This window comes from Mercurialis annua, linkage group LG3, assembly GCF_937616625.2.
Source record: "Mercurialis annua linkage group LG3, ddMerAnnu1.2, whole genome shotgun sequence".
NCBI lineage: Eukaryota > Viridiplantae > Streptophyta > Magnoliopsida > Malpighiales > Euphorbiaceae > Mercurialis > Mercurialis annua.
Genome location: NC_065572.1, coordinates 3,572,462 through 3,585,007, shown reverse-complemented (window position 1 = coordinate 3,585,007; position 12,546 = coordinate 3,572,462). Strand labels below are relative to the sequence as shown.

Sequence of the window (12,546 nt, the reverse complement as noted above, 5' to 3'; positions counted from 1 at the left end):
CAACAAGAGTCTTCTAACCTGAGAAGACAAACCATGATTGTTAGTCTTCTCATATGATGGTTTGTCTTCTCAAGTGAGAAGACGACTCAACTGGTCGTCTTTGATGACGAATGAGGCAACGGTGGCGAGTGGAGTGGCAGTGGGTAGGTGAGGTGGCGTCAGTGGCAGATGGAGTGACAGTGGATGGCGGCAGTTTGGTTAAGTGGTGAATGGGTGGCGGTTAAAGGATTAGGTGGATAGTTTTAGATTTGATTGGGTTGAGGTTGGATTGATTAGATTTTTTATTTATTAATTAAGGATATTATGATCATTTTTTGGAATACGACCATCTCCAATTGGTGACTCGCTGACACTCTCTTTCATCAAAAATGGTGAAGGAAATTCCTTCACCATTTCACTTTTTGAATATAATAATATGGTTAATGAACCCTTTGATACATATAATTTGTAATTATATTTAATTAATTACTTACTTATTAAATAATTTAACGAGATAATGATATAAAAATATAATATGAATAATTTTATGAAATAATATCATAAAACTCTTACATTAATAATTTTATGAGACAATTAAAAAATATATTATATAATTAATTTTACAAGATAATAATATAAAAACATTACATAGATAATTTTACGATATAATAATATTATATGTAAAATTCGGACGAATATGAGCATAAATAAGTTTGTGGGTGTAATTGGTAAAAAGTGTATAAAATATTAAGAATTAAAAATGATTATAATATTAAAAAATAAAAAAGTAAGTTTTTTGGTGAAAAATTTGGTGATGACCATGGAGTGAATTTGGTGAAAATTCACCAAATTGGAAAATGCTGAGGGAAAAATGGTGACTCCCCTTGTAGATGCCCTAAAGAACTTTTGTGATCACCAAATTAAAGTTCAGGAAGTTTACAGGTCGAAAATAAAATTTAAAAATTACAGTAATAGAAAGCTCGAATGTCAGGGACGGCGAGTGAAAATAAGCCATATTTTCCATCACAAAAGGGAATTAGGAAGAAAAACTAAAAACTGTATTTTCATATGATCAAAAAAGAAAAAAGTTATTTTTCATAAAAAGAAAAAAATCAAAAAAAATAAGTGGCCTTATTTGTCCTTTTTCTCTCCTTCTATTTCCAAATCTCTCTCACTTGGGGTCTATATATGGGAACACCACCTCATCCTTCTAAATCACACCCCCTCACCTTCTATTTCTCCAACTCCTCTTCCTCTACATTATCTTCTTCTTTTCTCAAACTCTCCAATTTTCAGGTAATTTTATTTTCTACAACTCTAAATCTTTTCTCTTTATGGGATAATTTTATTTTGTTATACATAATTTCTCGTTTCACATTATTACATAATCATTTTCATGATTCTTTGGTGTTTTTTTTATTTGAAATTTAATCACATGTACCTGTAAAGCTTTCACCTTTATTCATATTTTCTCCCATTTGTTTAGTTTTTCAGCTGAATTCTTTGTTCTGGATGAAATTCAGAATTGGGTACTTTAAATTTTGCCTTTTTATTCGTGAATATGCCAAATATGCAACCTTTAAGAGTGTAATTTAATTGGCTGTATAAAATTTCCTTACTTGTTAATGGATAGTTGGCTAGAATTTATGTTCTGTTTTTGTAGTACTAGTACATATTGGCTTTAGTTCACTTAAGTTTTCTAAGAAATTTTGTTTTTGGTTAATTTTATAATTTTGGACAGTGACTTGATATTAGTTTGTGGCCATGAAACTAAAAACTGAATTATAAGTTCTTGCTGTTCTTGAGTTTGTATATCAGTAACTGTGTAAAAAGGTGACCGAGTTAGCAATTATGTCGGCAAGATTGGTCATTTTAGTATTGTGAAGCATTTACATGTAGTAAAATTCGATGCTAATACATTGACTGTGTTACCATTTTGATTTAGACAGTATGGGAAGTACCGACGGAGCGACCTATGGTGCTTACACCTATGAGAATCTCGAGAGGGAACCTTACTGGCCATCTGAGAAGCTCAGAATTTCCATTACCGGAGCTGGCGGTTTCATTGCCTCTCACATTGCTCGTCGTTTGAAAAGCGAGGGTCATTATATTATTGCTTCTGACTGGAAGAAGAATGAGCACATGTCAGAAGATATGTTCTGTCATGAATTCCATCTCGCGGATCTGAGGGTCATGGACAATTGCTTGAAGGTTACTGAGGGCATCGACCATGTGTTTAACCTTGCTGCTGATATGGGTGGGATGGGTTTCATCCAGTCCAACCACTCTGTCATTATGTATAATAACACCATGATTAGCTTCAACATGCTTGAGGCCTCTAGGATTAATGGTGTTAAGAGGTTAGTTGCTGTGTTGTTATAAATTTGTGGTTGAACTTGTAATGCTTGATTCTGATTTTCTTGTTTTGCAGGCTCTTCTATGCCTCAAGTGCTTGCATTTACCCTGAATTTAAGCAACTGGAGACTAATGTGAGCTTGAAGGAGTCTGATGCCTGGCCTGCAGAGGTTAGTTTCTCTTTCTGGTGTGAACAACTAGTGAACAATGTTGCTCGGAAATGGAAACACTTAAATGGGAACAATGAAATAGAAAACGGCGAATAATATTTTTCTATAGGGTTAAAACTATAAACTTTTGAAGTTTTAGTATCGTTTCCGGAAACATAAATGAAATGTCAAAACGTAGCACTCAATAAATTTCTTTGCAACATTGGAATATTCCAAAATTTTGACAAATTTGATTAATTACTATCCTGTCAACTTGTATTTTAGCCTCAAGATGCTTATGGCCTGGAAAAACTCGCAACAGAGGAATTGTGCAAGCACTATACCAAGGACTTTGGAGTTGAATGCCGCATTGGAAGATTCCACAACATTTATGGTCCTTTTGGAACATGGAAAGGTGAATCTTTGTTTCTCGACAAATGCTATCATATAGACGATTAGCTTGCTTCTTGTTCTCTTTATGGATTGTGCTAAATTTGTTGCTTTCTTGCGTCTGTTGCAGGTGGCAGGGAAAAGGCACCTGCTGCTTTTTGCAGGAAGGCCATCACTTCCACCGACAAGTTTGAGATGTGGGGGGATGGAATCCAAACCCGATCCTTCACTTTCATTGATGAATGTGTTGAAGGTGTGCTTAGGTAAGCGCTTTGTCTAATGAAATACGTATACATACATCATAGTCATGTCTGTAATGAAATTATCTTCATTCTTGAAATAAAATTCTATTGGTTTAGATTGACTAAGTCGGACTTCCGGGAGCCTGTGAACATCGGAAGTGATGAAATGGTTAGCATGAATGAGATGGCTGAGATTGTTCTGAGCTTTGAGGACAAGAAGCTTCCCATCCATCATATTCCTGGCCCAGAAGGTGTCCGTGGCCGTAACTCCGACAACACCTTGATCAAAGAGAAGCTCGGTTGGGCTCCTACAATGAAGCTAAAGGTATACATTTGAATTGAGCGCCGAAATTCCTGAGAAATGAAAGTCTATAATTGCTGCTCTAACCGTAATATTTTGCAGGATGGCCTGAGATTCACATACTTGTGGATCAAGGAACAGATTGAGAAGGAGAAATCTAAAGGAGTTGACTTGTCTGTTTATGGATCTTCGAAAGTGGTGGGCACTCAAGCACCGGTGCAGCTAGGATCACTCCGTGCCGCTGATGGCAAAGAATGAAGTGTTTGAAGCTATAAGACTGTTTAAAGAAAGCAAATAGTTTCTATAAAGTATCCATGTTTGTGCAGTACTAAGGAGGTTTTAGTAGTATGCACCGTATTTAGTTTTAAGTTATTATTATTATGGTTTCTTGTTTGTATTATGTTCTAAATTTCTGGGAAGTTATGATGCCCCATTTTATAATGTTTTTTCTTGCAGTCTCTGCTTTGGTTCTGTAATTTTACATTGCTTGGCATTTTTCGCCATCAATGTTGTACCATGCGACAAGCTTTTAGCGGCTGTCGGAAAAGTTTCAATTCTGCAAATAAAACCGTTTAACTTGGAATTTCAAGTTATGATACATTTTGATTTTGATAGCTTAAAAATTTACGGGTGCTGCAAGTAAAAAATTTGTAGTAACTTTTTATACTAATCATCGAACTGAAAATCAGATAGAAAAATCAAATGACATGATTGGTTCGGTTTATTTATTTTTTAACTCGTGTAAGTTTAGCTAATTTGTTTAATAAAAAAATAAAATTTAATTTGGTTCGATCGTAGTACACACTACGCCTCCTAGTCACCAATCCACTTTTTGAGCTTGGCATATTCCCTTCAAGTTCAGGATATTCAAGGTATGCAATTGATGTTTTCTTTTCTATTTATGTAATACTATACGGATTGTATGCACATTTTCTGAATATGAAAGAATTCAAGAACTCCTATTGGATTGGTTTACTTGAAAATAAATGTTCACTTTTAGAATAAAATCTTAAATTTTCATTGGATTGGATTGGAGTTGAAAGGTGACAAGCATGAATTAATGCATGGGAAATTGGATTAAGTGGCTCACAATTTAGTAGAGATTATGAGAGGTTTCTAATTTAGAAAACAAGCTGAGGTCCATGTAAAACATAGGGAAGTCATGTTGTAACGTGGAAGCACAATATGTCCAAAAAATGTATTATTTGGTCACTGTCGCTGGTCTTAATCTGCAACCGACATTTGCATGCCAATTTGCTTCAATCAGCACTACAACTTGTTAAATGATAAGCAGTTACACACTAACACTTTTAGAGATGATAAGCAGTTGAAGCACTCTTAACGGACTGATAATGCTGTAGATGTTTAGAGTCGAGTCAAAAAAATCAATTTTTTTGATTGGACATGAGTTTGTCGATGCGAGTATCTTAATACTTGAATTCGATTCAGCTGGTTTGAATAGCTTGAACTCATTTCAAATAACAGCGAGCACGATTTGACTCGATTTGGTTACACCTCCTAATTAGGAGTGTGTAGTCTATAAACTTGGATCATCAGTCAAGCATACATGTAAGCATAAGATATTTACAAGAAAACTCAGAATCGGAAAATTCTTGTTCAAGTTTTCACTGAGGGTATGATCATATTAAAACATGTTTCATAGGATCCATACCAAGCTGAAACATATAGTCAGAAAATTCTTGTTTGAGTATTCACTGGTGTTATAATGTATACCGGTATGTATAAGTTTGCATGAAAATTCTTGATATAAGTTTGCATGAAAATTCAGGAGGGTAATAATGTAATGCTGCACAAACAACAATCACTTCTTCTACTGCTACCCGAACAAATTGATGAAAGATACCAGCTTGTTACTCACTCAATTGTCGAGATCACAGTAAATAGGATTGGCATCAAGCTGGTCCGCAATTTTTTCCAGGATTTCCTTCACAAGTTCCCTAAATTCATCATCTGATTCTGCAGCACATTTTCCACTTTCTATGTCGGCAAATACTGCATCGTAAAGGAGAATCACCGCCTCATTGGCTTCTGACTGTGGGAAGCCCAACTTCTTTCCATTTTTCTCAAGAAAACCCCGGATTATTTCTGTGCTTTGGCCATCCTTTGTGCTTTGTTTTTCCTGGAATATTTTCTCCGTAACTTTGTTCAGTTGCTTATCATCGATCAAAAGCTGCAAATTAAAGACACAAGAATTTGCAAATATGAATACATGCCCATGTCAATTGTGAAAGAAAATTCTTGTGTTACATTCTGAGCACCATGCTGTCATTAAATTTCTAAAACATACACATGATGACACGAATATATAGAGGTCGACTTGCGAAATTTGTGAATATGTATAACAATTATATAACTCAAGATCCAAGTTTCAATTGGCCGAACCTTTAAAATTATGCGATTGTGATTTCTAGGATTTATAAACCAGCTAAGTCAACTGATAAATTGTAGATTCATACTGGTGGACAATCCAAATGCCTTTTATTTGACTAAAATTAGGCATTTGTGTGCTGAAATATCAAGTACTTAAAAGCTTAATTCTTATAGGTATTCTGATGCTTGTGATTAATTTATCTTGAACATTGCACCAATCTTATCATATTTACAAGTTTATGAAGCAATGAGAAATATTAGAACTTCCCCCAACGACATATTTCTAGATCCCAAATTTCTCGCAACAAATATTGGATGAGCTAAAAGGTGGGTACATGGAATGGGAGCAGCATAGATAATTCATCGTTGGATCAAACAACACTAGAAACTAAATAAAATAAATTTCAATCGATCACACTAAACGTTATTGCTAATAAACATGTCTGCATAGCAATGCTGACATGTGGGGTTAATTAAATTGACGATACCTTTCTGAGTTTTGAACCGTCAACTATTTTGATGTTGTGGACAAAAACAACATGATCTTTAGCCAACGCATCAGCAATTTCTTGTAAAATAGGCTGAAGTAACTCTGCAAATTGTGATTGGCCCAAATCTCCTTCTCCAGCTCCGTGCTTCTCCAAGATATCATTTAGCAAAGGAAAATCTGTTCAAATACATGCCACACACATTCATCAATTTCCTATGGAATTTGAAAAACAATCTCTAATAAAAATGGCACTGGTAAAATATTCTATCAAAAAAGCTTACAAAATTTAATTAAGAGACAAAAAGGATACACACTATATATAAAGCCAAAAACCAGAGGCAATCACATCAAGATACAGCAAGTTTGTGCAATACTCAATTAGTTGCAAAAGGGTAAAGAAACAAAAGACATTAGTATTTTGACAACAAGCATTAATGCAGCCTGTATAGTTGCTTCTTCGGTCACCTCTTGATCATTGGTGAAAATGCAATAGGCATGGTGCAATTTGAGCTTCTGATGATTCCTTAACGGGCATACGATATAAATAGATGCTCAATAGTTAAGTTACTGGCTAAGTAGCATGAGCACTTCACTCTATCAACGTTTTGAAACGTATAGGAGACTTGTTCCAGGCACAAAACTTCATTTTTAACATAGAAAACCTTAAAATAACACTGTTTCGCCGTGTATGTCTCCAAGTGTCACGTTTGCCTGTAACCGTGTCCGTGCTACATAGGTTACTGGATCATCTAGCCAAAGGCAATGCATCACAAAACATACTCTTTATATTCCAAACACCCAAATGCTAATAAGAAAGCTAAACATAAAAAATGAACCTCTAAAATCACATAAAAAGTAAATATATTGATAAGCAAACAAAAACAAACCTTGAATAGGAGGAACACCCATTTCAACACCCATATGAACAAGAGCATTCCTCAACTCAGATTTGCTAATCTTTCCCTTATCCTCAGTATCCAACTCAGTAAACAAATTCTCAGCTAACATTGCAAAATCATCTTCATCCTCCAAAAACACCCTCAATGTATTCCCATCCAAAACTGAAATCACCATCGGATTATCTAAACAAAAACGACAACAACTTTTCGTTAAAAAACATCAAATTCTTAAAATATTGCTCCTTCTAGTCAATAATATTTGTCGCATTTGGCTATTTTATATAGATTAAAAAAAATACGTCTTGATTTATATACCCGCGAGGAACCTACACTGCTCGAATTGAATTAGTCTTGGGACCCGTTTGGTAAACCTCATTGATGTTCTAGAGTGATATATAATGGACCAAAAAAAATTCTCAAATGCCATAAATATTATGGACCGTACAGAGTATAACACAAAGTGGAGTAAATTTTATACCTTTAAGCTCATCAGCGACGGCGGTTATATAGTGATCGAGCTTAGTAGTGGCTGCTTCTCTGGTAAGTTCAGTTTGCCATGAACTGATGTCATTAGATACGTCAAGGCGTTGAAAAGCGGCGGACTTTATAGATTGAGGCAATGGGAGGTTAAAGAGTGACTCAGAGACTTTGGAATCGGCGAACTCGAGAAGCTGAGCTCCGGTGATTATCACGGTGGATTCCGGTAAGGATATTTGAAGAGATCTGAGGTGGGTTCCGTCTAGAACAGTCATGCCACCGCCACTTTCAGACATTCTTTTGTGTGTTTTTGGAATTCAGAGGTTGTTTTTGATTTGAAGAAGAGGGGACAATGACTTTGGTAATGAGAGACTAGGTCGTTTGTTGGTAACTGGCTACCAACTGCTATATTTTTCTTAGATTTTGCTTTTTTGTTTATTTGGTCCTTTGATTTTAACTTTATTGCGAAAAGGCCATTGAGATAGTGAGATGAACTTGGGATGAGGCTGACTCTTAGTTTTGGTTCAAATTCATGTACTTAATTGCTAAGATGGATTATATTGGGATCAATTCATCATTTACTCAAGTTATAATACTATTATTCAATTGAATTACAATCTATGGTTAGAAGAAGTCAAATCCAAGTTAGGGATTAACTAATGAGTCAATTCTTATATACATCTTCCCCAAATACATATTTTTATTTGGAATAATCCACTTTTAGATCCTTAAATTATACCTGTTTTATTCATTCGGCCCTTAAATTATTTTTTATTCTTATATGGTCCTCTAACTTAGCAAATAAGCATTTTCAAGTCCCTGAACGTCGAAAATGATTTTTCTTTAAGTTGAAGGACTAGATAAGGACAAAAAGTAATTTAAGGACCGGATGAACAAAACATGTATAGTTTAAGGACCTGAAAATGAATTTTTTTTTATTCTATACACTTATACTATACTAGATAATTAGAAATGTGCGGTATTCAAATATAACTTAATTAATCGACTGAATCAGATAAATTCCGATTTTACAAGAATCTTAAATTAATTTAGTTCGATTACGATTAAAAAATTTTAAAAGTCTGATGAATTTAGTTCGATTTCTGTTTTATAAAATATTGAAAATCTTATAGTTACTTATAGGCTTAATTACAGAAAAAACCCCACCTTTTACCCCCTTTTCAAATGCATCCTGACGTTGTAATTTTGTCAGTTGCACCCTAATTCGCACATTTGGTTTTCAATTTCACCCTCAAGTATTAATTTGATCTCTTTTTCATTTAAAAAAAGTTAAAGTAAATCATCCATTTTTAACTTTTTATGTGGAAAAGAGTTCAAACGAGTACTTTATAAGGGTTTTTATGATTTTTTTCCGAGTGAAAAAAATCCAATTTGATTTTGAGGGTAGAATCGAAATCCAAAGGTGCGAACTAAGGTGCAACGTCAGGGTGCAACTGAAAAGGGGTTAAAAGATGAGGTTTTTTTTTGTGATTAAGCATTACTTATAACATTTTATATAGGACATATATTATAATTTATCTTCTAATTTTATATTTATATGTAATGAGTAATTAACACTAATTTTTTATTTTCCAACGATTAATATTAATGAAATTTGATTATCCATTTTACCAAGATAATTAACCGAACCAAAAAATCATTTTAGATCAACTATAAATCAGTTTGTATATATTTCAGTTACAACTCAATAAAAAAACTTAATTTTGATTATATAATTCAAAAAAAAAAACAATTAAGTACAAAACTATTTAAATATTAATTTATCTCTTTGTATGTAGCCGTTTAAAATTTGAATTTAGAGAGCTGTTTTCGCAACAGACCCATCCGGTTCAAGTGAAAATTAATTTAGATGTAGAAGGTTTAAAATGTCGTTTTATAATGCGACCTGTTCGGTACAACCTCACATACATAATGCGACCTGTTAGATCTAGAGGGATAGGGTGGGCAATATGGTAATTTGAGGCGGACCAATGACGAAAGCATGTTTAAAAATAGAAAAATACTTGTGAGAACCAAATTCGTTATTAATAAATATTATAACCGATCAATAAATATAGTTATAAAAGTATTTAAACATGATAGTAATTGAGTAACCTTCAAGATTTTTAAGATAATTAAGTCATATCATAATAAATTACTATTATAAAAATATTATGATAAAATTAACATGAACGGAGTGGTTTAAGTTTAACCATTAGGTTAGACCGTACGTCATGTGCCAACAATAGAGATCAATAATTATTTTAACAAAAGCAAGTTACTGTACCATTTTGTCTCATGAAATTAACTGAATATAATGATATTTACTTCATATACATAGAGAGAAACAGATTATTATCAGGTTGATTTCTAATTATAATATCATTATATAGAATCACACCCATTTGATCCTGCATAAAGCATATACTCAAAGGATGATAATAATTTAGAGCAAATTACTCTAGCTCTAAGGCTCCTCATGTTTGTCATAATTTACAGTTTGATACTCCTTATTTGAAAATCAAACGATTTGGTACCTTAAAATTGATTTTGTAAACTATAAGATCCTTCTGTTAGTTCTGTTAATAATTTAAAATTTACTTCAAACAATTTGGTACCTCAGTTTCAATTATATAAATGATTTGGTAACTCAATTTCAATTATATAAACGATTTGGTATCTCATTTTCAAAGGATTTGGTATCTCACATTCATTTCGTTAATGATTGAGCACCTACATTTAACAGAAGGGTCTTATAGTTTCCTAAATAAAAATTAAGGTATTAAGTCGTTTGATTTCCAAACAAAAGATACTAAACTGTTAATTATGAAAACGTGTTGGGTCTTAGAGTAATTTGCTCAATAATTTATTGAAGGAAAAAACAACACTTCGAACTAGCGGGTTAGGATTTCCTCAAATTCATTATCAGGTTGATTAGATTTCCAATTAAAATCTAGATACTCAAGTACTTGAGCAAACCTTTAAGAAATTAGGATTAATTGTAAAATAAATTATAATTAGCACATTTTGCAACTATAATATGAAATTTAAAATTGGCAAAATCCATCACGAGACTCCTATATTTTATCACTTTTATTCAAAAAGTCCATATTTTGAAAAAATTATTTTTCCGATACATGTACTTGCCAAACTTTGATTTTCAAAATTTTTGTATGACCGGAAGAAAAATAAAATCATCGAGTGACTGGAAAGACACAGAAAAGGGCATGAAGATCAAATTTTAGAAAATTTAGGAATTGAAAACCTAACTTTTTCTGAATGGGAGTTTTTTGAATAAAAATAATCAAATATAAGGGTCTCGGGACAAATTTAACTTCTATATCGTAATGTGACGAACTATCTTTTTTTTTTGCATTTTAAACACTAGGCAATTTTTTTTTTGGGTACAAAAAGGGAGGCAAAAGCCTAGAAAAAGAAAACTAGCAATAGTTACTGACACCACGATTAAAAGAGACATCCTGGACATCCATCTTCAGCCACGAAATCAGGCTAGGTGGGGGAACATCATGCCAAACGATCCCAATAGAACCATCATCCATAATCGACGCTAAATGGTCTGCAGCATAATTGGCTTCTCTATACACATGAGAAATCTTCACTTCCCAGTTCCTCTTTAACAAACCATGGATAACATTCACCAGATTTGAATAGCCAGCAGCTTCATTCGAACTCGAATTAATCTTATCCACTACCAGACTGTTATCCACTTCAAGCAGCACTTTAGAAGCTTTGAGCTTCCAACCCAAGAGCAGCCTATGATAAACTCCCCTAAATTCAGCTCCAATAACAGAGTCATTACCAATTCCCAACGCAAAACTCCCCAACCAGTTACCGGCTTCATCTCTCGCTAACCCACTTGCCTTAGCATACCCAGTAGCATGATTATAAGCCCCATCAGTGTTAATTTTGATCCACCCTTGCTGCGGTCTAGACCAACTGACCAAAATATCTCTATACATCCTGTGACCGGATCCAATCTTCTGTCTGTTACCACTGGCCAGCTCAATGCAATGAATCTTACTCGCAATGTCATTCATTAAAGATTCAATTGAAGACATCTTACCCTCAAACACCATTTTATTTCTCCAATTCCAAATACTCCACAAGATAACCCCGAAGGTAGAGACCCAATTCCTCCTTCTGCTACTAATATCAGAAACCTGCAAGTTAAGATATAACCACGACTCAAATGGCGAAATGAAGAAATCCCCACCGAGATCAGGGGAGATAAACCTTTGCCAAAGAAGTTCAGAGAAGAAACAGTCTCTAAAAACATGTTCCTTGGTTTCATCGCCGTCATTACACCTAGGGCAAGTAGATAAGTTAGACAAATGCCTCCTTCCCTTTCAACATTGGTTAAGAGCCTATCATGGGCCAACAGCCACAGAAAAAACCGAATCCTCTCAGGCCCAGACCACTCCCAAACCACATTCCAACGAATATCATCAACATACCCAGCATTACCTTCTAGGGCCTTGTACGCTGATTTCGTTGAGAAGTTGCCTGAACTGGAAAAGCCCCAATACATAAAGTCAGTCCCGTTTTTAGGTCTAGGGGGAATGACATTCACAATTTTAATAAGCCAAGAGTTGGGAAATAAATTTGCAAATTTTCCCCACCACCAACAGCCATCATTGTCAACGAAGGACGCAACAAGCTCATACATCATCTCCTCAGGAATGGGAGCTAACACAATCTGACAAAGAGCAATTCCTTCCCCGACCCAAGGGTCCAACCAAAAACGGATGGAAGTACCATCACACAACGTCCATCTCCCCCCTGCTTGAACTCTACTCCAGCATTTTCCCAACGCCTGCCAAAGGTGGGACGAACCCACTCAAATTTTTAATAG

General features: G+C 34.4%; 2 protein-coding genes across 3 annotated transcripts; one reads left to right on the top strand and one right to left on the bottom strand.

Annotated features, from left to right (window-relative positions):
* Positions 1 to 1,165: 1,165 nt before the first annotated feature.
* On the top strand, positions 1,166 to 4,014 carry LOC126673587 (GDP-mannose 3,5-epimerase 1). Of its 2 annotated transcripts, none has more exons than XM_050367788.2 (7): positions 1,166 to 1,275; positions 1,925 to 2,339; positions 2,411 to 2,504; positions 2,769 to 2,898; positions 3,004 to 3,136; positions 3,233 to 3,440; positions 3,519 to 4,014. In XM_050367788.2, exons 2-7 carry the CDS (start codon positions 1,930 to 1,932, stop codon positions 3,672 to 3,674), a joined length of 1,131 nt encoding a protein of 376 aa, XP_050223745.1. In that variant the 5' UTR covers positions 1,166 to 1,275; positions 1,925 to 1,929; the 3' UTR covers positions 3,675 to 4,014. The 2 variants fall into 2 exon arrangements, with proteins under 2 accessions (XP_050223745.1, XP_050223746.1); XM_050367789.2 differs by having other exon boundaries at positions 1,167 to 1,275; positions 1,929 to 2,339.
* Positions 4,015 to 5,157: 1,143 nt separating this feature from the next.
* Positions 5,158 to 8,041, bottom strand: LOC126675420 (uncharacterized). Its single transcript, XM_050370059.2, has 4 exons — positions 7,675 to 8,041; positions 7,185 to 7,379; positions 6,296 to 6,474; positions 5,158 to 5,607 (listed from the first exon to the last, which is right to left on the bottom strand). Exons 1-4 carry the CDS (start codon positions 7,967 to 7,969, stop codon positions 5,296 to 5,298), a joined length of 981 nt encoding a protein of 326 aa, XP_050226016.1. The 5' UTR covers positions 7,970 to 8,041; the 3' UTR covers positions 5,158 to 5,295.
* Positions 8,042 to 12,546: the final 4,505 nt, after the last annotated feature.